General features: G+C 40.2%; 1 protein-coding gene and 1 long non-coding RNA gene across 7 annotated transcripts; one reads left to right on the top strand and one right to left on the bottom strand.

The window, feature by feature from the left end:
- The first annotated feature begins 463 nt into the window (after positions 1–463).
- On the top strand, positions 464–27,935 carry DNAJB14 (DnaJ heat shock protein family (Hsp40) member B14). Of its 6 annotated transcripts, none has more exons than XM_055700718.1 (8): positions 473–839; positions 6,878–7,055; positions 18,061–18,206; positions 21,169–21,354; positions 21,765–21,859; positions 22,512–22,621; positions 24,427–24,599; positions 27,367–27,935. In XM_055700718.1, the coding sequence occupies exons 1-8, from the start codon at positions 707–709 to the stop codon at positions 27,489–27,491; spliced, it is 1,146 nt and encodes a 381-aa protein (XP_055556693.1). In that variant the 5' UTR covers positions 473–706; the 3' UTR covers positions 27,492–27,935. The 6 variants fall into 6 exon arrangements, 5 of the variants coding, with proteins under 5 accessions (XP_055556695.1, XP_055556696.1, XP_055556693.1 ...); XM_027812063.2 differs by lacking the exon at positions 473–839 and adding an exon at positions 2,817–2,946; XM_014283792.3 differs by lacking the exon at positions 473–839 and adding an exon at positions 5,496–5,637.
- On the bottom strand, positions 4,163–5,571 carry LOC129735237 (uncharacterized). Its single transcript, XR_008730643.1, has 2 exons — positions 5,446–5,571; positions 4,163–5,403 (listed from the first exon to the last, which is right to left on the bottom strand). It is a non-coding gene; the product is annotated as an uncharacterized LOC129735237 (long non-coding RNA).
- Positions 27,936–27,983: the final 48 nt, after the last annotated feature.

Below are 27,983 nucleotides of genomic sequence, written 5' to 3' on the forward strand. Positions count from 1 at the left end.
CCTGTGCTAACCGCAGTCGTCCTCCGGAGCTGCGGTGTTTCGCTGGAGCAGCACCTGACTGCCTTCCTCCCAGCAAATCGGTCCTTGGCAGGATGTAATTGACGTCTTTAATTATAGCGAGCAGTTACAGGGCGCTAACGAGTACCTTAAAGGGTGGTTAATGCGCTGTGAAGAACGACAACGCATGGCCCCCACGCTCCATACGGGCTCCAGGGCGGTCGCGGCAGGCCGGGGGTGCGGTGCTCCGCGGGCCGCAGTGCAGCCGTAGCACGCAGCCGCCCGCCCGGTACTTTTCCATCGCAGCCGGCTCCCGCGGGCAGCTGCCAGACGGCGGCGGGGAGCCGCGGGCGCGCCGGTGAGGGGCGGCTCCAACGACCGGAACGAGCCCGGTACTGTCTGCGGCGCGGTGGCCCCCGCCGAGGCGGCTGCCGGGGCCGGCGGCGGGGCCCCGGGCCCGCGGGGCGGCGCATGCGCGGCGGCGCCCCGGAAGCAGGCGGCGGGCCGGGCTGGCTGCCGGAGCCGAGCGCCGCGCTGGGGTTGCGGTACCGCCGGCGCGGAGCGACGCGGCGGGATGAACCTTGCGGCGTGAGGGGAGCGCCCGCCCGCCCGCCCGCTCTCTCCTCTCTCTTCCCTGCCCGGCTCCGCTCTGGCTTCAGGCCCCTTCTCTCTGCGCTGCGGCGGGCGGAGGCGGCGGAAGGAGAAGCCCATGGAGGGGAACCGAGACGAGGCCGAGAAGTGCATCGGTATCGCGCGGGAGGCGCTGGAGGCCGGCAACCGCGACCGCGCCCTCCGCTTCCTCGGCAAGGCCCAGAAGCTCTACCCGACCGAGACGGCCCGAGGTGAAGCCCGGCCCCCTCCTCGCGCTCGGCGCCCCGCCGGCCCCGCGGCCGCCCCTCCTCCCCTCTCCTGCTTCTCTGCTGCGTTGCTCCGTCGGGACGAGGGGGGACGGCGGTGCCCGCGGGTGGGTGGGCGGGCGGGGGAGGGTGCGTCCCCGTGCCCCGGGGGTCCGTGAGCCGAGGCGCTGAAGCGAGCGGGACGCGGCGGTGCGTTCTCCCGCCATGAGGGGACGGCGCTGCCCCGGCCGCGGCCCGGCTGGCGGTGCGCGGCCCCGCGGGGAGGGGAGGCCGGAGCGACGGCTGAAGTGCCCGGGAGGAGCGCTTCGGGCCAGCGGGTTTCCATCGCCCGCGCCGGGCTGTGGGCAGCAGCGGGGTTACCTCCCCGCTCGCCGCAGGGGCTTGCTCTGGGCCGGCCCAGCCGCCTGCGTGTCCCCCCGCCTGTCGCCGCCGGTGTACCCGCAGCACACAGGCCGGGCTTAGACCCGGTTACCGGCAGGACACCTCAGGCACCAGGCCGAGGCAGGCCGGGTTGGCGTCCCTGCCTGTCACTGAATTACCCCTTACTGACAGCCTGCAATAAAAGCTTCTGCTCCAGGTTGGGCAGTGTCTTAATACTCTGTTTTACTTGTCGTTTGGTTTGGGTTTTTTTTGTTTTGTTTTTGTTTCCCTTTTGATTGTACAGTAGCGACATAGGAATTGCACACGGGTTTAACTGTCCTAGAGAAAACAGGACAGGTGGTTCCCCCTATGACCTAATTGGCACTTCAGACACTTCTGGCTAAAACTTGAAAAATAATTAGCATCTTCCTAGCAAAAAGTGTTTAGAAATTAAAATGGGCAATAGTAAGGTTTCAGTGTATGCGGAGCTGTTACCTGCCTTGGAGTCTTTCTGTCACAGTGTTAGAAGTTGGCTCAAAATACCTTTAAACGTAGCAGTGACCTGTTGCGTTCCTCTGGTTCTCGCTCACGTTGTCTGTGCCATGGAAGGGGTAGGAAGGACTTAAGTGCTCTGTACTGACTTAAAGGCCTCAGCATTTTCCATTTTTGGAACATGACTTTGGGGTAAAGTCCTGACGGGAAGCATTCTTTGCTGTATTTTATTCTGTAGTGAAGCCTTTATGTCAGGTGAGTAGATTCAGTGAATGTTTTCTTGGCCTCTCTTGTCTCCTGACTAGTTTTGAGATGCAAACAATAACTAAAGGTGTCATCAGTGCTTTTTTTTTTGATAGTATATGGTTTTGTGTGTGTAGGTTTGTTGTTTTTTCGGCTCTTTCATTTTTTTACAGCAAGACAGGATGGATGTTGCTGGTAGATCACCTGGAAAAGGTAACCATTACATTGGATCAAGAACATGGCACTGTGTATATCCTTGCAACATTACATACTTCTCTGAAATAAAAGCAAGCAGAAGTTTGCCATATTCCCCTAAATTTCTGTGGCTTCAGAAGATAACATGCATGAAAATACTTTCAGAGTTCTGGAAGCTGTGTTGGTCAGGAGGCAAGAAGGTTGAGGAGGTTCCAATTCAGCTGCTTCCGCCAAAGAGAGCAAATAGCTTGGTCTACACACAGCTTATTACCATCTTACACCTCCAAAATAGGATTTATAGTAGCTTTCAGAAAAAGGAAAAAAAAAGATATTTCAATCTGGTTTATGTTTTGAGTGTTAGGTTGGTTTTGTTACTTTTAAGTAGGACTGCTACTACATAACCAGCTGTAAAGTATTCAGTGCAAGAAATAGATGGCTAATTAGGCTATTGTCTGTAGGACACTTGTTTTATTCACTGTGGAAATTAGCAAAGTGTGTCACAAATGAGGTGCAGATCTGGTGAAAAGAAGGTAGTCTTCTGGTAGTGAACTGTAATCTGGGGAACTGTGTACTGAAACTAAATGCTTCACAGAATTTCTCTGTGATGTTAAGTAAGTCACTTCGCTCCGTTTGCATTAGTGATGGCTAATTGTTTGTGCTTCGTTTTTTCAGGTATACAGCTTGAAACAAGGGCCTGATTTGTGGAACTGGTGGGCAGTTAAAGCTCCATCTGAAGCTAATGAGAATTGCAGATGCCCTAATACCACTGAAAAAATCGGGCCCTAGGCCTGATTTGAACTAGGTACTTAGAAACTAGGGACTCTCTAAATTTGTAGTATCTCTGCTTCAGTATTCAAGCTGTGGAGGTTGGTAATTCTTTTCAACTCATCCCATTTCCTCCCAAAACAACACCAACTCATTGAAAACATATATATATGTTTGGGGTTTTTAACTTTTTGTGGCACATAAATAGCCCTGTTAAAGATGTAGTAAGCTGCAAGGACACAAAATGTCCTTTTCTCAGGACAGGAACTGGAAGGTGTGCAATAAATTAGAACTGGCATTTCACACTAAGAGCAAACAAAATGACTGCTTTGTTATCTCATTGTCATCTTCAGATAAATTAAGTGGAGCATCCACTTGGGGAAAAAACCAGCAGTAATTCATAAATCAGATAATTAAAAATGTGTCATATCTCATACCAAAGAGAAGGAAACAGTTAAGGTTTTGTAAGCTTTCTTAGTTCTAACACAGATCCATATTTTACAGTCATAATGTCTTGGGTTTATGTGGTGATAGGACAATATGGTGCAGCCCTAGTTGTTGCCATACTCATTTTCTCTTCGAGGTATGTATTAGAAGGTCGTTCATACCAGTTTCTCACTGAAGTCACAGGTTCTTTGTAGGTTGTTATCTTTACAATTGCCCACCATTTCACAATAAAAGCAATGAGAATCAGTAGCACTCAATCTTTTACTAATGGGAGCTTCTTCCTCCTGATGTTGTAAAATGTTATAAAAGGACAGAAGCATGTTTTAACTATTGTTTCTAAAACAGTACTATGTGTGGTTTGGTTTTGGCGACATTTGCATTTAAAGTGTATTCAGCACTAGTTCAATCATCAGTGAAGTTTAGTTTTGCTAAACAAAGCCTTTGCCTGGAATACGCTGACTGCAGCAGTGCTATTTTAAGGCTTTAATGGTGTGAAATGTAAGGTCAGTGCTCGTTTAATGGTACTTAGCTAATGACTTCATAGTACCAGTGTTCATGTTGACATCACACTTTGCTAGAAAACGTTTTACAATTCAGCTGTTCAAAATATTGTTTAATTATGATTTTTGCTAATGATTCATCATGCAACTGAATGGAAACTAATTGCTTGTCTGGAAAAGATTTGTAAGTGGGTTTAAAGAAACAAAGGACAAGATCTTTTCAAACTTGCATGCCATTCTGTTTGGAGTGAAAGGCGGAAAATTACATTAAGGACAACTATTTTTCAAGTGGTTCTTAAGATCTTCGAACTGTTTCTGATGCTGCCTTTAACAACAAACTTTTCAGGAGTATGTGAGCTTAGTTTTTTAGGCTGTTGCATTAGTACGAATTCTGAATTAAACAATCCTTCCATTAGTGAAAGTGGGGGTCATGTTCAATGCATAATGGAATCAAATGCAGTGCAAGCATCTTTCATTCAGCAGCAGGTACACACAGGAGGGCCTTCAGACACAGGAGATAAGATTTGTTGTCTTACCTGCTAACAGAATAAGTCTTTGGTTCTTTGTATGTCTGTCTTTAAAATACCTAGATGAACAGTGAATTTTTTCTTTAATATGCTGTTAGTACTACAGTTCTAGCAGTAAGTTTTACCACCAGCAGTTCATGGAAGAGTGAAAGTTGCTTCTGAATATCTGAACTGTATATTTTATTTGAAGAAAACAACGGCTCCAGACCCTTTGTATGGTTTTCTTTTTCAACATAGAGCAATAGCTGGTTTGTATATGCTGTGTTCTGCTATTTTAAGAAGTTAGCACTTATGGATTGGGTGGGGTGGGGGGAGGGGTTGTTGGGGATTTTTTTTGTGGGTTTGGTTTGGTTTTGCTTGGTTTTTTTATTGTCCTGCATTGTGTTCTCAGCAGTGCAGCTCCATTACGGGGATGGGAGCTCTGAGAAGGTGATTAGGAAGTAGTAATGTTGAAAGTATAGTGCAGCCAAACCATTTAGTTAAAAAGCCTTACCAGCTAAACTTGCTATGAAGAGCCACTGGGTGTTAAGAATGCAGACAGTTGTCTGTATCTGCATTTCTGCCATTACTGCTACTACTGATTTTGCACAAGCATTAGTGCAGGGATGGGGAATTTCTACAGCAATACCAATATAAAGGCAGGATTTATAAAACTGTTGAGTAAGCATTTTTTTTCTAGAGGGTAAGGCAGGGTCACATGATTGATAGGATCCCACGTGATATTATTACTAAATATCAAATGGCACAGGATAGAAAAAGAATAATTTTGTTTTCTGTTATCACTTGTCTGGAGCACATTTGGGCTGAAAAGGCTTGATTCTGAGGACACTGTCTGTTCAAGTCTCTATTCTTGATTAGTTCTTAGCCTGTAGACACAATCTCCTTGTTGGAGCTGTTATTACTTCATTTGCCTCAGAACTTTAAATGCCATAATGGATGATACTTAACTATTGCAAATATTTGGATATGCGCTTCGGTTGTAATCCATAATGCAACTATAGCTCTCCTGTTTAAGAACCTCTTTTCATTTCTTTTGTAGTGAAAAACATTCCCTCAGTATACAATTCAGCATCTAAGTGTTAGTCATTTATTTCTGCAGTAAAATGCCTGATCTGATCAATTGATAAGTCTTGCTGAGGCAGGCACGACCACAGGACCAGCACTGAAGTCAGCTGACTTTCTTGTTCGGGCTCACTGTAGCTATTCATCTGCAGTACTTCAGACTGCTGTGGCCAGTGGGTAATAAGCAAACTGGTAAGTAAAAGCAAATACTGGAGAGTCTTAAGAAGCGCATCTTAGGGAAGGGTTCTTCCGTTTAAACAAAGCTCTGCTTTCTTCTCTTTCCTGTGCTTCTGTGAGATACGAGCTATGATATGTAGGATCCCAGTTTTCTGCTGCTCTAAGGGAGACCATGCTAGTCAGAGGAGGATTTTTTTGAATTGGATTTGGAAGAAAATACTTCAGGATTCTACTCACTAGCTTCTAGAAGAAAATGGTTTTTTAACAGTAAAGCTATAACATACTTTCACAGTGAGTGGGACATTTTTCTTTGGAAATTTTTGTTAGGGCATTTTTTATGCAGCTAGTAATTCTCAGTTGTTTATGAAACAAATCTGGCCTATTAGTTTGCCATTTTGCTCTGAAGAGATCTCTTTTCAGGAAAGATAGACTGATAATCTTTGATCTACATTATGCTTTGTGTGCAGTCCCTTAAGTTTGAATAGTACTGCTTCTGATTTATTGGTAAGACAGATAACCCCAAAATACAGGCTTATATCCAAAAAGACCTATTGTCTGACGCTTTATTAAAACTGCTGAATTGAGATCTGCTGGACTATGGAAGGAAAAAGGATTTCAAGATCTAGCAAAAGCACGCTGGTTTTCAAGATTCAGGTCTTAAGAGTTGGGTGTAGTTGGCTGGTCCTGATTTACTTGTGGCATTTCAACAGTTAGTTTGATTTTCAGCTGGTATTGCTTGGAAGGGGCTATAGAGCATCAGTTTGTGGCCATTAATGGCTCAGGCTACGAATAGGTATGTACTATAGCAACTGAAATGTGCTGGAGATGGGCTTGGTCTCTGTACAGAATCATTTCCAGGTTCTTTAGAGTGTTAGGTTAATTCTTTTTTTCGATTTACAGTTGCTTATTCAGGTGTTCTGATGTTTTCACCCCAAAGCATGGGTTCAGTGCTTCTAAAAAACATCTAGAAATGAAGGACCTGGACACTGGACAAATTCTCTCAAGTATTAAATTACCTTGGCAGATATGGAGGGGAGCCCAGTCACTAATTTTGAAATATTTTCCATAGTTTTGCCATGAAAAGCAGTTGCTAGACTGGCCTCAGAAACGTTTGTGGTACAAAGTGATGATTGATAATGCAGGAGGATGTAGCAGCTAGTCTTCTGTCACGTAGTGCTCCCATTTAAGATACTTGAGATCCTAAACTTAATCACTAATGCCTGTAATGATACTATGATATGCTGTTGTTTTATAGTTTTGTTGGAAGCTATTATGAAGAATGGAAGTACTGCTGGGGGAGGTACTTACTGCCGAAAACCAGCGAGTAGCAGCAATGATCAAAGTAAGCCCAATAGCACGAAGGAGAGCAATGCATCTTGTGCAGGTGAAAGTGGAAAAGGCTACACGAAAGACCAAATGGAAGGAGTATTAAGGTATGACCTTGCTTAAATACATCACTGCTTTTCATTCTGTGTATTATATCCTTATACTTTCAGCTCCAGCATCTAAAGAATCAACAGAAAATTTGAGGTTAGCTGAGAGGGGTTACTTGTACTGAATTGTGACTAAAAGGAAGAGGAGAATTTTGCTGTGTTTAAACACAGTATGAGACACTGTCACTTTCTGCAAGAAAGATGCTGCTGCTGCTCTCTTTAAACCATCAAGGTACTTTATATAAAGGTAATATGCAAAATAGTTCTTAAGTAGATCTCATGGTAAATGGAAGAAGTGATGAAAATTCTACAGTACAACTTGCAGGGCAGTTGTTCTGTTCTGGAGTATTTTTATGCTCAAGATACATGCTCACTCCTAAAGCTTATTTTTAAGCTAATCTTGTTGTACAGGCTGGTCTTAGACCAGTGTTAAGATTGTTTTGTTCTGGAAGTACAAGGTGGGGCAACATCAGGAAAGGAGGATGTGCAAAAAGAAATAAAGATTAATAAAAATGTCCTTTTGAGGCATGTAACTCTTTATTCGTGTTACCATTACACACTTGTTGGCTGTAGGAGTGAGAAAAATACTGTTTGATATGTGCCTTGATTTCTGCTAGAGAAATATGGATACAGACACTCTAAAACTGCATACTTCAAAACCCACCTGTATTTTCAGATAAGCTTAGCTCAGATATTTTCAAGGGAGCTCAAAGAAGGGAAATCAAGAAGTCATCATTTCCTTGTTTGTGTAGATTGGATGAACTGTGTGCAAAATAGAAATTTGTGTGTGGTGGTTTGGTTTTTTGTATGCATGTGTGAAATATATGTTGCTGTTGATATTATCTTGGGATCTTTTACTGAAGTTCGGTGATCTGTTCAGCTGTGTTAACAGTGAGGAAAAAGTAGCTTTTCTTTGTTGCTACAGCACCTCTGCATTCAGGCAGGTAGACAGCAGCATCTCTGGCATGGTTATTCTCTTGGTGTTGCTATTTGCTATCATCTCTGCTTATTTAATGCTATCGTTCCTCATTATACATCTGAGGTAAAACCTGAATAAGTGTATAAATTTTTGGCCGCATTGAAATACTAGCTGTTAAAATGAATGCATAATATGTGTGTGTGCGCACATGCATGTGAGACAAAATATCCAGAAGGAAGTCCTCTGTAAAATGAGGCCTACATCACATTAAGATATGTAACACATTTTAGTGGGTTTGCATGGCCAGGTTTTGGTAGCAGGGGGCTACAGGGGTGGCTTCTGTGAGAAGATACCAGAAGTTTCCCCCATGTCCAACACAGCCAGTGCCAGCCTGCTCCAAGATGGACCTGTCACTGGCCAGGGCCGAGCTAATCGTGACAGTGGTAGCGCCTCTGTGATAACATATTTAAGAAGGGGGTTAAAAAAAAAATCTGCACAAAAAAACCTGCAGTGGAAGAGAGGAGCGAGAACATGTGAGAATAACAACTCTGCAGACACCCAGGTCTGTGAGGAAGGAGAGGCAGGGGGGTGCTCCAGGCGCCAGAGCAGAAATTCCCCTGCAGCCTGTGATGAAGACCATGGTGAGGCAGGCTGTACCCCTGTAGCCCATGGAGTTAATGGTGGAGCAGATATCCACCTGCAGCCTGTGGAGGATCCCACACAAGAATAGTTGGATGCCTGAAGGAGGCTGTGACCTGAGGGAAGCCCACACTGAAGCAGGTTTGCTGACAGGACTTGTGACCCTGTGGGGAACCACACTGGAGCAGTCTGTTCCTGAAGGATTGCACTCCATGTGAGGGACCCACGCTGGAGCAGTGTGTGAAGAACTGCAGTCCGTGGGAAAGACTTATGCTGGCGAAGTTTATGGAGAGCTGTCTGTCACGGGAGGGACCCCACACTGGAGCAGGGAAGCGTGTGAGGAGGAATGAGCAGCAGAAACAACGTGTGATGAACTGACTGTAACCCCCATTCCCTGTTCCCCTGCACCACTCAGGGGGAGGAGGTAAAGAAATAGGAATTAAGTTTAAGCCTGGGAAGAAGGGAGGGGTGCGGGAAAGGTGTTTTTTTCTGATTTCAGCAGTAATTAATTAATTTCCCCAAGTCAAGTCTGTTTTGCCCATGATGGTAATTGCTGAAGAATCTCCCTGTCCTTAGCTCAACGCACAAGCCTTTCATTGTATTCTCTCTCCCCTGTCTGGTTGAGGAGGGGAGTGATAGAGTGGCTTTGATGGGCACCTGGCATTCACTCAGGGTCAAACCACCACACACATAATCAGAAAGCTGCTAGAAGGAAGGCTGTGTTCACTCACCTGTGACATGGCATTCTGAGCTGCAGTCTGCTTTGACATCAGGCTCCCTGCAAGGTTTTTGTTTGTTTTACCAGAAAGTATGTTGCCTACTTTGTTGTGAGTAAAATGATGTAGAGCCAACTTTCCTCCATGGTATGTTTTCATGGCATTGGGTATTACTTCCTTGAAGGGATTCACTGGATACCAGATAAACTTAATGCAGTTTGTTGAGATCAGAAGCAGAGTTAGGGTTAGAGAAGTTGCACATTAAGGATAATTTTGATGCAACATTGCTTCTTTAGTACCTGTTTCAACAATCTGTTTTGTGAATATTAAATTTGGGGTTTTAAAACCTACCCAGATCTTTGCAAGTAAGCAATTGTAATAGCTCGCACAACAAACCCATGTTTGTTTGCATTTTACATACCACTTGAAAAGCAACTGTTAAAACAGTATCTTGACCTTTAGCTTGAGTAATGCTACCGTGCTTTAGTATAGCAGATTATAAACCTTTGGAGAGACACTGAATTTTGGTTTAGATGTGCAGTGATCAACAGAGCAAGTCTCCAGTTCTTGTTGGAAGTTTTGAAAAGTTTGTCATGCTGTCAGTTAGTGACATCAGTACACCACTTAGAAAATTTGTGGTTAAGAATTAAAAAAACCATGCACTTTTCCAAGGACAACAGGATTAAATACAAACAGTGGGCTAAAATTTAATGGAAAAATATAACACGTTCAGTGATGATAGCTGAGGGAAAGTTCATGTTTAAACCACAGTGAGAATGAGCTGTCTAGTTGAAAACATGACAGGCTGCATATATTACTGCTTCAATCAGGCCCCAGACTTTTCCAATTAAATGAAACATGCCCCTCTGGGGAGGGATATTCTTTAGAGAGTAGAGCTTGTCACCACCATATGCTTCTGCCATACCACAGCAGAATGGTTTTCAGAATTTTGAATTGGTTAAATAAATGCATGTGAGAAGAGGTGGCTTTAAATAGTGTTTCTTGTCTGATTTTTTTCTTGTAAGAAAGAAATTTCTAGATAGCAAGGTAGCAAAATCTTCAATTTTTAATAATTTCTGAATCTTCCCATGAATCTACTCTGTCAAACTAAATATGTTTTGTATGCTTATGATTTGAAAGGTGGTCATTATCCTCAAGTATTCTTCCCTCTAGGAGTTTTTGGTTCTGTATTAGTAATTTGACTATAGCCTGAGAGAAAGCATTCCTGATTTAACTACACATGCCATTTCCATTGCTTTTTTTATAGGCTCTAGTGATCAGTAGGACAAGGGAGTGTCCTACTTGGATCCTCTGACTTGGATCATTGATTAGTGTTCCTGGAGTTGTCCAACTACCTTGAATTTGCTTGTGACAATTAACTTAAGAAGCACAGCGGAGACATGCTTGGAGCAGTATAACTAGATTAACTGCTTTAATTTTCATCAGGGTTACTCTAGTAATGTGAGTAGGTACTAGTATAAACAAGCACCTCTATGCTGTTTTTATTTTTTTCTGCACACACAGGGGACACTGATCACTAGCAAGCTACCATAACATTTCTTCAGAGCATTACATGAGTTTGCAAACAAGTTGCTCAACAGGGAGAAGCATAAGATGCAGTGTCTTTCCACTGATCGCATAAGTACTGGATGTTCTTTGTGGGAACAGTGCTCACTATTTCAGTGTGAGAGTTTGAAGCTTGAGATGTCCGAAAGCACTTTGATACTTTTGAATTGAAATGCTTTGAAAATACCATCTGTAGTATATGCATCTTTTTCTTAATGGTGCTTGGCTTGTCACTGAGGGCTGGATCAAGTTGCCTTAACACTTTAGGTGAGTTGCATATAGGATATATTAACAGGAGACTAGCAGATATATGTTAGGACACACAGTAGACTTACATCTTTTTAGAGCAAGTGCCCTAGAAGTCTCTAGGCAATTGAAAGCTGTCTGAATGTCTACTTAAGATAAATGCACAAAAATAGTGTGCATGAGGAAAAGGGAGAATTTGCTTTTGGATTCTGTGTCTTTGCTTTAAAGCAATTCCTTCGCTGTTTGGTGTAGGTTATTGGAATTTTTTTCTGAGATAAAGAAATGAAACATTTGTGTAAGAAAAAATCTAAACTTTTTTCATCTAGTTCACTTAACTGAAGAAGTGCTGATCAGGATTACAGTTATCAAAGAGTTCATCATTACTTTCAAATATTCTGTTCATCATACCTGTCTACTCATACTAAGTGTGCAGACACTTTGGAAAGATTTTGTGGACTAGCATGAAATTAAAACATAAAAAAGCATAATTTGCCTGCTGTGTGTTAATCTTTCCCTTTTTATGCTGTGAAGTGTGTATTATCAGTTATCTACTACACGATTTAAAAAAAAAGTAGTTTTGGAGATAAATATATGTGGATTGTACATGTTAAACAGACTCCCTTTAAATGATCTTAAAATTCATATGGTGTCTGATGTCTTTTTTTTTCTTTTTGTAAATAACTTGTAACATATATTCAATATTACCTTTTTGACATCTGAAAGATAACTGCCATGATTTAGTAGTATGCAGAAGTTGGATTGCTATCTTGTGAAAACTGTGGTGGAATACTGCTTTTTCTGCCCTGCCGGTGCCTGCCCCTCAGAAGAAAGCACAGGAATTAAATTTTGTATTTGGATCTCTGAGCTAAAACCAAAACAAACCGAGGCATGAGTTGTGGGAACGTTCCAAGGCAGGATTAAATGTCATCCAGTAGTGGTTGAGAATAATCAGCAACTTGATTTGAATTCATGGAGTAAACCAAACAATTGCCTCTACACGTTTCGTGGATCAAACTAGAAGGAATGTAAGTTGTGTGACTGACTTTTTCCAGGCCTTTTGCTGAGATTTCTGCAAATTCAGCAAATAGAGATACATCATTACATTTTTAACATGGGGTCAAGAAGATAATTAATTGAAAGCGGAATAATAAGAGCAATCAACATGTGCTAAAATGGAAAAAAAATAACCAAAGATAAGAAATGAGGGCATGCCTTTAATTAGGCTGCTAGAACTACTGTGAATTGTTGTATCCAGTTGAATGGTTGAGAAAGTCAAGGTGGAAATCGCAGTCAGAGCACCTGTCATGGAAATGTGGCACAGAAAATATGGTGGACTCTGTCAGAAATCTCCTGCCTTTAATCTACACTTTCTATAGGTGAAATAAAAGTTTAGACAAAATCTGGAGAAAAATATGCTGATGTAAACACAGCCTTGAATATTTCATGTAATTTCACACAGGAGAAACAAACTGGCCAGTTCTATCCAAGAGCAAGGTACTAAGACAAGCACCCTAATGTATTGTTGAATCCATCAGTAAAACAGACATCTGAAACTTCTGGTGCATTCATTCCAGAAACTAGGGATATGCTGGTACCAGCTTGGGGTTTCTTGACGACACTGTGACATTCTCTTCCCATCTAGAGCATTTTTGCAGACCACACTTGTCATCCAAATTGTGACTAACACATTCCCAATTCAGCTACAAGATGCCCCCTGGCGTCATTGGAAACTTGACCTATGTAGAAACTGCATTTTACTGTGTTTTTCTGCTCAACTCTGGGATCAGAAGTCAGTGTACCTTCCTTTGGCTCAGTTCTTTGTCACTAATACTCATCACTGCTCAGTTCAGATTACTTCAGATTGGGAGAAAAAATTGCGGCTCCCATCAGAAACTTTTCAAGATTGTGATTGAATTATCTGTCTTTTGGGATGTCCCTGTGCATGTAGATGGAGGCTTTGGAAGGCCCTTTGAAGTACCTAGTTGTACTCAAAACTTCATGATTATGGATCACTCCAGGTATTTGATACAGAAATGCAAGCATCTCTGATAGGTTTTGTTAACCTGATAAAAGCTGTTGATGCTGACCTAATCTGAATTGTAGATTTGAAAAGGGAAACAAGAAGTACAGCAGTAGGATCACATCATATTGTGGTCACACGAGAACCGCTGGTCATGGCCCCAGAATTTCTGCAGATGAGAGCAGATGTTACAGGATCTGAAGGGCTTCCTCTGCCTTCAGCTGTCAGAGCATGGAGAGGAGCTGGCTGACCAGTTCTACTGCAGGTGGCTTGTCAACTGCAAGCTGGAATAGCGGAGCTTTGCAAATCATGACGAAATATCTCTGTCAACAGATTGTGGATGAATATAGGCTATCGCTTGTCCTCATGCTGTTTGAGAAGTCTATTCTCTAAAAGTCAGATATTGTTTTAGGAGCATCCAGTAACGTGCCATCCTAAAATAGCCAGCACATCTGTTAACCAGAAGGATACTGCCAAGGTTCTGGCAGGGGACTAACAATTCAGCAAGGACAGAAATTAGCTAAAAAACAGAAATAATTTGGATAGTAATTCAGATACAGAAGTGATCCAACTAGGAATGAAAAACATAAGAAAAGCAATTCTTATAAAAACAAAACCCCAAAGCAATTAACAGTGAAAGCTCCAAACTTCAAATGAGCCAGAAATAAACAACAACAACAAAAAAAACCAGTTCACTACTAAAGTGACAGTCAATAAGCAAGTGGTATGTAAATTGCAATTTTAGAGAGAAACATCTGTGTGGAGTTTACATATGCAAGATTAGCACTAAGGACTACAGTGCCTTAAGTGCAGCAAAACCAACCAACCTATTTGAAATTCTGAAGGCAGCCTTCAGAAAGTGAGCTGCTTCTGCCGGGATTGCTGCAGGACAGGGCTTTTACGTGTAGTTTAAAGCCATAAGTAGTATCAGTGATCAGCCTTTTCCAAAACCTCCACTGGTTTTACTCTTAATTTTTCCCAGTCTCTGCTGACCAATGAAGTGTGGCCTGCAATGGGAGTCGGGTGGAAACGGGATGGTTCCTTCCATCCATCTGCCCTCCTGTGACAGATCTCCAGAGGACAGTTCAATGCTCCAGGCATGGTGAGGATTGTCAGACGTCAGTCTGCTAAAGGCAAGGGGTGAGGAGTGTGTCCAAAATGGTCACCTTCTGCTGAGGGACAAGGATCGGGTTGGCCATGGCTTCCAACAGCTCCCAGCAGCTGGAGAGAAATTTCTTATCAGGACAGTAGCAGTTTTGGGGAATAGGACTTAAGTCTTAGAGAAATGCTGTGGAAAGCCTGTGATCCCCATCAAAGGTGGAGGAGGGATGTGGCATGTCTGGCCCTGGTGGGGTGGGCTGTGTGCTCCCCCAGTTTTTGAGAGGCCTGGTGACTGCACAGCACATGTATGACCTGAGGATCTGGTAGGTTGTCCTGGTGATCCCCTACAGTTTGTCCTGCTATAAACTGACCTACCAGGTTGAATTTGTGATGTATGAAAGTGTTGCCTCTCAGGAGCACATCACAAATACTGACAAGTGTTTTCTAACCATCTTTGCTTGTCCCATCATCCCCAGTGAAAAGCTGCTGCAGTACAAGTTTTGGTGCAGAACTCGGATGGACTTTGCTAAGGCGGGAAAGAGCAAGCGGTTACCCTGTAGCGATTGTCCTGAATCGTGCTCAGCAAGGGGCCTCCTGGCAGAAGTCACTAACTCCCTTCCTGTAGGAAACTTTGCATTAACCAGATGCTAGCTACTTAGAGTCCAGATGCTTTTTGCCTCCAAGTGGCAAAGCAGTGCTTGTCTAATGGCAGGGTGTAGCAAGGGCTTCATAGCACAAGGTCATTGCTGAGAATTTCAGGCTTAGGTATGGTGTTTGGCCCCTGTGCATTTGCAATTTTACAATCATCTAATTGCAATATTACAATCATCTAATATATTTAAAGCTTGATCTGCCTCATTCAAAGTCCTGCTAAACTTTGCAACATTGCCATTTGTATACATGTATTCCATATGATTCCCCATGAAGTTACTTGCAGCGCTGCTCCTCAGGCTATCCAGCAGACTACTTGCAGCTTATGCTTGCCTCTGAGGCTTGTAAGAGCCCACGCTGACTTGGTTGAGATCTGAAATGGCAATGGTCTAAACAGTGAACAGGGGTTAGGTATCTCGGTGTTGATCCTGTGCAGTTGAAAGGAGGGCAACGTAAATGATCTGGAGGATCAGTTACAGGTCTGTTCCAGGCAGTGTTGCTGTGAGTGTGCCCATCCCAACAAGAACGGGCAAGGGAAAGTCAGGGCTGGCTGTCACATTCACAAAGGCTTCTTTGTTTGAGGCTGGCTGTTTAGCCTGGGGTAGCAGGGCAGGGTATGAGGGTGATTTGATATAAGATGTGGTTGAAATATTAAATCATAGCTTCATACAAAATGAGAAATGTTGGAATAGAGGTGCTTGTGTATTTGTAGAATTTTTTGTTTAACAAAGCAGTCACTAGCAAAGGCTTGCTAAGAGAAACACTTTGGTAAGTAACAGTAGCTCATTTGCGGACCAGGTTCAGGATAGCTGTTGCATGGAGGGTGATTGCTTTCAGTCCCTTTGGAGAGCAAGTGCTATATGACCCACAGGGCAGGTTTCTCCCAGCACTTTCTCATCAGGAAGTAGCTCTGGTTTTGATGACTGGCTCTAAGCAGATCGTGGTGGTGGATCACATGCTGACTTGAATGTTTTCTGGTTGACAACCACCATTCCTGCTTTTCCCATGAGGCTTGCCCACTGTGGGACTTTGACTGGTTGTGAATGGGAGGAAACTCTGAGGCACATTTTTGGGGGTTAGAAGAACAGGTTGGCATTTCTTGAGTTTTTTGGTGTGGGTTTTTTTTTTTCCCCATTTTTCTCCTTTCTGCATCCTAGAGTTGTGAAATAAATACATATCAGGTCTGCAAAGAATTAAACTCTAATTTTTTTTTTCATGTTTGTTACTTCCATGAGAAATGACTATGCTGTTGGCAGGAAAAGTTGTTTCGGATGCACGGTGCTTAAAAACACTTTAACAAATGATTAACACTACAGTTTTAATGCTAATAAAATATCAACTTTGCTAAACGTTGATGACTTACTACTTAATTTTGTGTTAGCCAAAGTTCTGAAGAGTCTGGTTCACAAACAGATAATTCAGATACTGAATTATTGAAGAGAAGAACTTAGACTGGATGCTTGGGATATTCAATTTCTTGGAAAAAAAAAAGCTTAATTTGATACTGTTACACTTTTAAATAAAGCTATCTGTTCTTGATACAGTTCATAAGTAATCCAGGTCTTGAGGCTAAGGATGAAGGGATCTGCATGCTACCAAACTTTTTTCTTGTACAAATTAACAAACAAAAGTTTCTAGTACTCAGAGTATAATTTAATATATTTTCTTTCCATTCTTTCTTGGTAATGGATTCACTGTATTCTTTTTAATTAGCTTTATCAGCTTCCTAACTGGAGCTTATTAAATGTTACTTCAATATAACAAGCTATATTTATTTCACAGGATGTTTGTATTGGCAGCTGCCTGCGTACCATTCAATTCAGTGCTCTTGAAAGCATTACACCAGGACTTCCATAAAAGCTTGTATTATTTGAACACAGTAAAAGAGATCCTTCAAATGAAACTTGATTTGATCAATCTGTGAACTATGAAGGACCACACATGATGGTGTGGTTGCATGTCTGATGCTAGCATTCCCTTAATTACAGGGTACCCATTCTTCTTTTCATGAAAATGCTAAAGGCTTGCTTACCCCCTTTTTTTCCACTTGGTTGCCCTGTGTGTAGTCTTTGCAACACTAAACCCGTAATTACTTAGAAATCTGTGCATTTAAGAGAAACTGTGGACACAGTTACAGCCATGTGAAGAGACTCACATGAAGCTTTTAAAATATTTATGGATGTAATTTCTATTTCTTGCTCAGACCAGCCCTTTTCTTTTGATGCGCACCAAATGTCAGTGTGCCTCATTCCTGCAATGCAAGTTTGTGATTCAGCTTTATTTTTCTAAGTTTCTGAACTCTTACCCAGGTAACTTGGTTTGATTTTAAGGTGCATCTGTTGGTTTGGTCAGTTCTTCCTGCCCACATAGAATTAATGTTCTCTCTGTCCCCTGTAACTGCTGTTTCTTTCTTCTCAGTATTGTAAAACATACTAAATCATTACATCATTTCCAGATTTTGCTTTTCCTGTCTGGGTGAGATTGCCTACAGGAAGAATATTTCTGAGTTTTCAGAGTTTTAAAAAATGCTACATTGAACATATGAGGTGAGCTGAATCTGTAATTGCTGGAGCTGTTATTGTTTCTTTGAATTTATATAAACATTTACAGAAAGTTTGTCAGGATCCAGGTGCATTCCCAGCCGCAGAGGTATTCTCACATGCCTTATTTCCCTGAAAAGTGAATGCTTGAATGGTGTTATGACTTGACTTTTGTTTCAGGAAAGGGGAAGTGTTGTTTGTTTTGTTTTATATCACGCATACAAATGTGCATTTGCTGTTGACAGTCAAAACAGGCCTTCCTACTCACTAGCTCGCAAAGTAAATTTGGAATCCTCATTTTATGCATTAACAGCAATATTCATATAATTGGGGATCAGGAAATGCTACAGTAATTGCAAACTAAAACCTTTTTTTACAACTGTAGTTGTTCTACAGTAGAAGTAAAATAAATGTATGTAGTAAGTAATTTTGAGTACAGCAGTTTATTGTGCTCAATAGTTTATTATGAAAAATGACATTCTTTTTCTAGAGTGGATTTTTTTCTATATTTTATATTGAAAGCGAGATGTAATGTATTGCATCAGTGCGGTATGTTACCTCATTTGCAGCTTTTGTTTATAACATTTTATTTCTTTTTCTTTTGCAGTATAAAGAAATGTAAAAATTATTATGAAGTCCTTGGGGTGTCAAAGGATGCAGGTGAAGAAGACCTGAAGAAGGCTTATAGAAAGCTTGCTTTGAAATTCCACCCAGACAAAAACCGTGCACCTGGAGCAACAGAGGCTTTTAAAAGTAAAAATCCCAATTTTTACTTAAAATTTCTATTATGATTAAACTTTTTCAGATTAAAAGAAATTAATCTGCGCTGGTCACTTCTCTTCCTACAAAATTGTCATTGTGGTGTTTTGTAGCTCATATAAACCCAACATTTTTATCTAAGAAAATATTTTGATCTTTATTATCTTAGCATATACCTGAAAATATAGATTAATAATACAGACTTCTGCAATAGAATTTGGTTTTTGAGGATTGACTGTAATTTTCAGGTACAGGGAGTGAATACTTGATCTGTGAAACGCAGTTGCACTTTTTTACTGTTGTGGACTTAGTGTCATCAATTAAATCGTACTGTCTTGAATCTTTACTATACTTGAGCTTGAAATAAGCAAAGTAATACTGGATAGCAAAATCCAGTTTTTACTGAATCACGTGCCGCACAAAGTTACATTTTTCTTAGAATTCCTTGTATATATGTAGTTTTACTACTCTTTCCACACAAAAACACTTGGGTTCAAACATGGCCTTATTAATAGGTGCCTTTGACCATTTTTTAGGTAAAATTTACAGTCTGACTTGACCTGATATAAGGCTGCCAAGCTTAGCCCTGCACAAAGGAAGCTGTTGAGGAAAAGCTTTTTAAAGAAAACTACACCTTTGTCTCAGACACAGATGACAAAAAATGAATCTCTAAGAAATGATGATGAATAAATAAGCAATTTGGTTGTCATACATTTTTTTTGTCCTTGTGTGAGGTTTACAGGCAGGCATTTGAAAAAATCAGTAAGATAAAACTCTTAAATTGGGGGAGGGGAAAAAGAAGTCCTGAGCAAGACTTCTGATACAGACTTCAAGGGGTAATTATAATAATATATTAACAATTCCCGATGAAGAGTATCTAGAACATAGCAGGAAAGTTGATTGCCAATAATTATTTTAATACAGCTATGTGATGGATTTATCTAAAAACGATATGATTCTTATATAATTGTCTCCACCCCTATGAATAAAATAATTTTCCTTGTTAATACGATTTTAAATAATCTTTAAAATGTTAGAAATAATTTTCTTATTATTTGATCTTTTATTTAACATTAGCACTTTGTACAAATTTGATTTCTTGAGCTTAACTTCACTTTCTGGCTCTTAACTATATATGTACATGAACAGAAAATTTTGTAGTGGAATCTTGTTGACTAAAAATTATTTAATGAAATCTAGCATTTTTCTTGCATTGAAATTATTGTATTCTCTTTGTATGGCTGAGTAAATTTATGATTTAGTTTGCCTTTAAAGATGTCTGATGAGTTTGTAACATCCAGCTGAGAAAAGACGCTTCATAATAATAGCTATTATTTCATAATAATGCTTTATTTGAAGGAAAGGTCACATTAGAAAACAGTTGAGTTTGATGTTCTGCAAGGTACTTAACTTAGATCTTGAGCTACATAATACTGCTCCTGTGCTGTATTGAGCAGTTTCCTTGAGGTTGTATTTTGGATTAAGAAGATTGTGCAAATATAATCACCTTTAATCTCCAAATATAATCTCAGACTTCATCAAAAATCTTGCCTTTGAAACCTCTGAGCAGCTTTTTTTCATTTTTATGCCCTTTATTTAAAGAAAATTATATTGGAATTAAGTTTATTGTGAATTAACATCAAATAATCAAAAGCAAATAACAAATAGTCAAAAAAGATTGCTGACAATACTGGGATAGTATGGTATCTTTACTTTATGTGCAGACACCTGATTTATGTCTCCCTAAATTCTTGCTTGTTGGGAAAATCTAGACTTTTACTACCAATTGTAGCCTCAAGCTGAGTAAGAGGAACCTTGTAGCAGTATTTGGTGTCAGTAGTGTATATCATGCTCTCAGTGTAAAGTACCAGGCTTCATTTCTTTGGGTTTTCTCCTCCACTTAAAGGAAGTACTAATCTAAGGGCATCTTAAAGCACATAGCTAAGACCCATTAGCATTTTTTTTTTAGATTGGATAATGTTGAAAGCATCAATTATGCAAAGCCATAGTCTTATTTGCCTGTGTTGAGGTTATAGTGTTGCACCTTTCACAAACTTTTGATGACTGATGGCTTTTCAACACTGAAAAACATAATCCCTGTGCCTTGTGTTGGTTGGCTGCAAAAGGAGCCTTTTGTTGGAGAGGCCTGGAGGAGAGAGAAGAAAGGAAGGCAGAAAGGACTTAATGAAGATATGACTGAGTGAAGATTGTTCATCAAGTGCCAGCAGAAATTTTCCTTCAGTCTGCAAGAGCAGTATGTCTGTGCACAGCAACTAGGGTTAAAGCTTGTAAAGTCAGCAGAGTTTGTGTTTTTTCACACTGATTCTTTCAATGTTCACCTAACTCAGTTTTATTCTTTCTCCTGTCAAAATTGTTCATTTGTGGTATATAGCATAAACAGAGACAAGCATCCAGGCCAGGCACTCCAAATACTGAGGTTGTATTGACAACCTTAGGCACACACATGTTCCTGTCATGCATGCATGTTGTGCTCTTCATGTTATACCATGCAAAACTTTGTGTTATTAATGTAATCCATAAAACATCTTAAGAAGCATATAGAAAAATACATTCACATTCTTGTAGACAATAAAGTTGATGCATTCAAAGAAGTCACCACTTACCAAATGAAACCAAAGCAAACCTACTGCATCTATGATGTTTTTAAGCTAGGCTGCTGGAGCAAACTGAACTTTGCAATTACCCAGCTTCAAAGCTTTCATTGTAATGCTTGATGCTTTTTTTGTAATTGCAGTGAGAGAGAACATTTGCACAGGTGTAGGTGTTGCCCTAGAAAAAGTAGAGATGATTCTGGACATTGTTTTACTATTGTTGATTTGTAACATATAATAGAGGACATAATTCACTGCCTATTCTTGACTTTGAAATTGCAGTTTTCATGCTGGAATAGTTCTTATCTTTTATTATTGGAGTTGTTTTTTATTCCTTGCTTCAGAAATTGGAAATGCATATGCTGTGCTGAGTAATCCAGAAAAACGAAAGCAGTATGACCTTACAGGCAGCGAAGAGCAAACATGCAATCACCCTAGCAACGGTAGATTCAACTTCCACAGAGGTTGCGAGGCAGATATTACTCCAGAGGATCTATTCAACATGTTTTTTGGAGGGGCCTTTCCAACAGGTATTTGTATACATCAGTATAATCACGGAGATACAGTGGTACTGCCCAGAGCGGCATTAGAGATTGTGACATTATAAAACAGTAAAATTAGTTCAACCTGCCTCCAGCCCCAACCCTTTAATCTGCATCATAGTTCATTATTCCCCTAAGTGTTGCTAAATCCCAAAAATGTGAGTTCAGTTCTTTGGGGTTACTATGGTGACCCTGCAGTACATGAAATAAGTCAATTGTCTTGGAGCTTAAAATATTTGTTGTAAACAACTTTGAAATCGTAAGATACCTTAGAAGTTCAGTTATTTTATGCGTCATTGTGCAGTAATGTTAAATGCTTTATGTTGATGCTTCTGTATTTGACCTCTAAATAGTTGGGGTTATTTACATGATTTAAATGTGGATATTTCTTTCCTTAGGTAGTGTACATTCATTTTCTAATGGTCGTGCTGGCTACAGTCATCCTAATCAGCACCGTCAGAGCGGACATGAGAGGGAGGAAGAGAGGGGTGATGTATGTTTAAGCGCCACTGACTTTTAACTATGGATTGTGAAATTTACTGGTAGATGCTTTCAGCAGCGTGATTTTGCAGGAGCTCTTCACTGTAGAGGAAGCTTTGTATTTGCCAGTTACATACTTTAAAACTTTGGCAGGTGGTAGTCTTACTGATGGGTAAATAGATATGCAAATTTGAGGAGATAATAGCCTGATTTTGTAAATCTGTTGTTGTATATCACTATTTTGGCTAGTGACTGGTTGTATTAGCCTAAAAATGCCACTAATTCTGGTCACTAATCCTTGTCAGCATTTACAAACTTATTTGGGCTGAGGTATGAAATGAACTTAAGGCTTAATATTCATCTAGATGAATAATATATAGTCCTGTATAGGTAAGACCAAGTCATGGCATACAATGTAACTGGATCCAGCTGTTCATTTGGTAATTGCTTGTGGCTGCATGCTACACATGAACTCTTGCAGCTTAAGCACTCTGTGAATACTGTGTGTGCAATGGGGAGTTAACACCAGTGTTTGTAGTTATAGTTTTTCTAAGCAGCTTTTGGTGCTTCAAGCAGAAAGTCAAGCCTAGCATTAAATCCTATCAAATTTACCTATTTACTTGATGTTGTTGTATGAAATAACCTGAATTTGTTTTGTTCCTTAGGGAGGTTTCTCTATGTTCATTCAGCTGATGCCTATTATTGTGTTGATCCTTGTTTCCTTGTTGAGCCAGTTGATGGTATCTAACCCTCCTTACGCCTTATACCCAAGATCGTAAGTAATACACAATTACAATAGCTTAAAACAGAGTCGAGGATATTGTAATCACCCTCTCCCATTTAGAAATATTTTGGAGAGCCTTTCATTAGTTGGTCCTTGATTTCCCACAGTGACGAAAGGGAGGGTATAGATGAAGCAGAGCAAAACTTGAAAGTTAGGTGCTAGAGAACATGTGAGAATGTAATGGAGGAAAGAGGTCAGCAATACCTGGCATTTAGGAGGTCTGCTAATACAAGGCAGTGACGCAGTGTGGCATGTTGCAAAGGTGTTTTGCATCTCCAACATATTGAATTCTGAAACCTGCTAAGGCTCGTTATTCTTTAGGGGTCATCTGTGCTTGTAGCAAGTGAAGTACTTGAAAGCAACTTTCTCATCCTTATTTAAGTTTTGAACTGGATGAAGGCTGGTGAAATTGTCTATTCTTTGCTTCATTCTAGTGATGGTAAAATAGTTTATCTTCATTTTCTTGCGAATAATTCTACTAGTGAAACTTACCTGTTTTGTAGGATATATAAACCTTTTTTCCTTGAGAGAAATAAATAACTTTAATCAAGCATGCAACTAGCTAGCAGGCTTAGCCCACTTGCCACAACTGTTTTAAAGGTGCTTAGTTCCTTGCAGAGCTCTCACCCCCACAACAGAAAGGTTTATTTTCTTCTCTCTTATTTTTCAGTGTTCTTTATTTCCAGTGTGATCTTTTTCCCTTCTGCAACTAAACTGTTGTGATGCTTACCAACACTTCTCTGCCAAAATGTTTGCACAAGTCGTTTCTTTTTAATCTGCAGAATGCCAGCAGGAAAATGGATTTGTCAGGGCTGGCAGAAAACACTTTAGAATGGAGATGCCTCTATGGGCTTGCTACAGAATAGTGACCTGTTTTTCTTTGTGTTGAGTTTGAGTGTAATTTTCTATTACCAAAGCTTATATTTGCCTAAAGAGGTATGAAACAACTGTCTTACTAAAGTGTTGGGTTTTTTTAAGATTAAAGGTTTAAGCAGCAGAAGCTTAATGTTCAGGTAACATAGTAATTTTATTCTCTGGTAGGTTATATAGCCATTCATTTCATTACTGTCCTTGTTTCAGCTGGGATAAATGTTTTTGCTGGTAGCTGGTACAGTGCTGCATTGTGGAATTAGTATGAGAATAATGCTGACAACACACTGAAGTTTTAGTTGTTGCTAAGGGGTGCTTACCCTAAATCAAGGACTTTTCAGTTTCTCATGCTCTGCCAGTGAAGAGGTACTCAGGAAGGTGGGAAGGGACACAGCCAGGACAGCTGACCTGAGGTAGTCAAAGGGCTATTCCATACCACGGAATGTCATGCTCAGTCTATAAACTGGGTGGAGTTGGACAGGGGGCACTGATCACTGCTTGGGGACTGGCTGGGCATTGGTCAGTGGGTGGTGAGCAATTGTATTGTGCATCACTTGTTTCTCTTATTTATCTTTCTCTTTGTTATCTCCCTTTTCATTATTATTATCATAATGTTTTATTTCAGTTATTAAACTGTTCTTATCTCAACTGACAAGTTTTACCATTCAGTAAGGTAAAGGTTTTACTTTTCAGGATTCTCCTCCCCATCCCACTGGCAGGGCAAGTGGGGGAGTGAGTGAGCAGCTGTGTGGTACTTAGTTGCCAGCTCGGGTTAAACCACAACAATTACTTGTCTTGAAGTGGCAAATTCTCTAATGTGCTATTCTTCTTTAATAGCAATATATTTTTAAAGTGTGTTTGTGGTATAAAAAACCCCACCAAATAAATATCTAGTCTCTGTCTCCCCCCTCCCTCCTTTTTTGCAGAAGTACAGGGCAGACCATAAAAATGCAGACAGAAAACTTGGGTGTTATTTATTATGTCAACAAGGACTTTAGAAATGAATACAAAGGAGTGTCGTTACAGAAAGTGGAAAAGAATGTGGAAGAGGATTATGTGTCCAACATTCGTAATAACTGTTGGAAGGAGAGGCAACAAAGTAAGTTTGGTAATGTGTGTAATTTTGTGAAAGCATGCATTACTATAAAAAACGATTGCTTCAGGCAAGAATGAAGTGCTTGTATTATTAAAATACCTGAATGAGAAAGCAAGCGTAAGGTTCCCTACTGTTTCTCACTTCTAAAAGTGTCCCCAGTGTTACTTAATTTATGTTTTACTCAGTGACCTAACAACCATCTGCAAACCCATCAACAATTTGAACCTGCTACTCTACTGTCTCAGGAAATTAAAGACTACACTGAATTGATAATGAGAAAGAAACTGCTCTAAGTTAAAGATGAAAGCTAAGAATTCTTATCTCTTCCACATTATTTATATCGTGGCAGTATCTCATTTCCCTAGGTGACTTTATATAAATAAATAAATAAAACAAAAGCTTACATAGGTGTTTCCAGAGAAGGAAAAAAATAATCTGCCTTGGAACACAGTACATACAAACAATGCTTTTCCAGGCTACCAAGGACATGCAGCGTGTCCTGTGAAACATCATAAGCTGTATATCAGTGCTTAATCTTTTGCTAGTGCTGAATAATTTTTCTCCCTGGAGTTGGTACCTTGGCTGTATCAGACCTTAAAAACAGGGGGTTGTTTCAGTTTACCATCGATTTTCCAATATAATTTAATATTATACAGGGAGCTGTTTTCTTGCATAAGCCTCAAATTCAGTGTTAAAGCATAAGAATACTTAATAGTATCAGCCATCTCCAAATCATCATCAATTTTAACCTGTTATTCTATTATCTGTGACCATTTCATGAGCCTTTCATGCTCTGTGAGATCAGCATTGCTAAAATGACATCAGTGTTGAAACCAGATGGTTTCAACTTTTCAGCTGGTAAACTTCATTCATAGCTTACCGGATAAATAATTTGTTCATGGACTGTCAGTAAACTGACCAGAAGCAAACAGAATGCTCCTCCCTGAGTGAAATTGTGTGTTCCTGCGCAACTTTATGCTCTGCAGCCCAGTGATGCTAAGCCTTTCAGCTGAGATGGCCCCTTAGTTTCTCCCAGTTGTAAAAGACAGCTTGGCATCACAGCTAGTCAAATACCTGGAAAGGACCGCAAGCATTCATTACAGTTGACCTGTATGTATACAAACTGCATTGCCCATTCATAGCAGGCCCAATACTTCCTGGAGGCTTTATGCTCCTTACTCATGAGTACACATTGCTTATGCACAAATAAGTCTCTACAGTTTTACAAATTTGCCCACAGGGAAGACCTGTGGGCAGAAAACTGTTCTGAAAGGTCACATGTATGCAAAAAACCCACCAGTCCTTTGAGGTAGAACTTTATGATTGTTGCCCAAACTACTAGATTTTATCAGAATAATTTTTTCCAGGTTTTTCAAACACAGGAAATCATCAGAAAACTTTTGGGTATAATTCATAAGCAAATATCAAATCCTCTTAAATTTTTCCAACCAGATTTCCTTTGATCGTCTTGAAATGTTTGAATATGTTAATTCTTCATGAAATGAATACCTAAGTTGCTGGATGAATGATTGGTAATCTTATAATAAAATAGTTTACGAAAATGAGAGGTGGTTGTTAACAAAAAATTGAAGACAAATTAAAGGTATAATCCAGCACAATAACAGGAGGTCATACTATTTGTACATTTTTCAGCAGAGTGTAGATCACTAAAGGATACTTTGCTTTTAGTGACCTAGTCATTACACTTAGATTTACTGGCGTGCTGTATTTGTGTCTCGTAAAATACGTTACTGGCTAAATATTTTTGGAAAGGTTTAGTTCATACGCAGTTTCCACCTGGGGAGGAAAAGAGCAGAAGGTATATTTTTCCCATTTTCAGCATTTGTTGTTGACATGCTTACTTTTTAAAGCTTGAACAGAGTCCTGGACAATGCAAAGAGGCCTGTGCTTCTTTATGTACATATTTACTGAGAAAAATGTGATGACTACAGAAACATCTGACCTTAGTGAAAAGAAGGGCAATAATCTGAAAGTGGTGACTGTCATGTTGTTTGCTACTTGCAATTTATCAGGTTGTGAAAACTACCCAAATTGATTTTGAGTAAGCGGCCCCTAGTAGATTTTATCTATTTATAGGAACTGCTGATTTTGTGGTTTTACGGATTTAGAATACCTGGTTTTTGTTGGATCACCTTACAGTTAAAATCCTTCCACTGTTGGTTGACATTTAAGAATGCCTAGCTAATCTATTTTGAGTTGAAGGGAGGAAAAAGATTTTATAGGATTAAAATGCTCAGCGATGTCAAGCCATTGAACACCAGTATAATACAGAGCTGTTTTATTAAGAGACCTCTGAACACTGGCAGTCTGAAGCAGCATCGGTTCAAGTAATGGGCTTAACATTCAGAATGGATTTTTGGGTGCAGAGAGGACACTAGAGCTGTCAGTAATAAGCAAGATCACTTGAGTGTGGCCTGTATTCATATTGTTTAATGAGGTCTGACAGAAGTAGTAGGGGATTTTTTGCTTGTTTGTATTTTTTTAATCAGGTACTGCTGTATGAAATATGACGGTGCTGTAAGACTGTTACCACTTTCCCTGCTCAAAAAGATGAAATCTTCTGAAGATCCAGCAAAGGGAAGCTGTAGCAGTGCTGTTTAGGTGGTGCCTGTGGGTCATTAGTATAGACAGAAGGAAAAAGAAGTGAGGATTAAACCCAGGGGGTTTTGTATAGCTCTGAGAAGGAATGTATCATGTGCAAAGCATTCCATTTTTAACCTGAACAATCTTTTATCTTTTTTCCTTAAAGAAACAGACTTAATTTATGCAGCAAAAGTATATCGAGATGACCGTCTCCAAAAGAAAGCAGACTCCGTGTCCATGGACAGCTGCAAAGAGCTAGAACGGCTGACCAGCCTCTATCGAGGAGAATGAACTACAATTATACACATGCATCTTTACGTATGCCGTTATCTCTCTTGTAAATTAAGAAGAGATTTAGTTTCACCATGAATGCTGGAAAAGAGGGGTGGATGTAAAACTCTACTGTGTAGCTGTTTCCAGAAACCTTATGCTGAAATATCATTTAATGGCTTCTTTACCTACTGTGAAATATAGGTAACTTTAATTGTCTAGATTTTACTTCAAAGCTTCTGTGAATTCTTTCAGCAGAGAGAATAGCTCAGAAAGGTTGCTGTACTTGTAGAGACTTAGTCATAGTGGTTCTCCTCTAACATAATTTGCCATGTAAATATCTGTGGAAAGAACACTTTGTGTATATAGGAGTTAAATGACTTTCTATTTAAAATCTCAGAAATTTAGTTCCATACAACATTTTGTCTCACTGATGGAATAAATGGTATGATTACATCACTCCTATTCAGATGTCAAGTGTGTGGAGTTGAAACAAGAATTTTTAATATTTTA

This window comes from Falco cherrug, chromosome 1, assembly GCF_023634085.1.
Source record: "Falco cherrug isolate bFalChe1 chromosome 1, bFalChe1.pri, whole genome shotgun sequence".
NCBI lineage: Eukaryota > Metazoa > Chordata > Aves > Falconiformes > Falconidae > Falco > Falco cherrug.

What these genes read in the sequence shown, in the direction of transcription:
- DNAJB14 (XM_055700718.1), top strand. Translation starts at nt 707, where the DNA reads ATGGAGGGGAACCGAGACGAGGCCGAGAAGTGCATCGGTATCGCGCGG. An exon ending in CCCGACCGAGACGGCCCGAG is followed by an intron (nt 840 to 6,877) that starts GTGAAGCCCGGC and finishes GTTGTTTTATAG; the next exon opens with TTTTGTTGGAAGCTATTATG. An exon ending in TACGCCTTATACCCAAGATC is followed by an intron (nt 22,622 to 24,426) that starts GTAAGTAATACA and finishes CCTTTTTTGCAG; the next exon opens with AAGTACAGGGCAGACCATAA.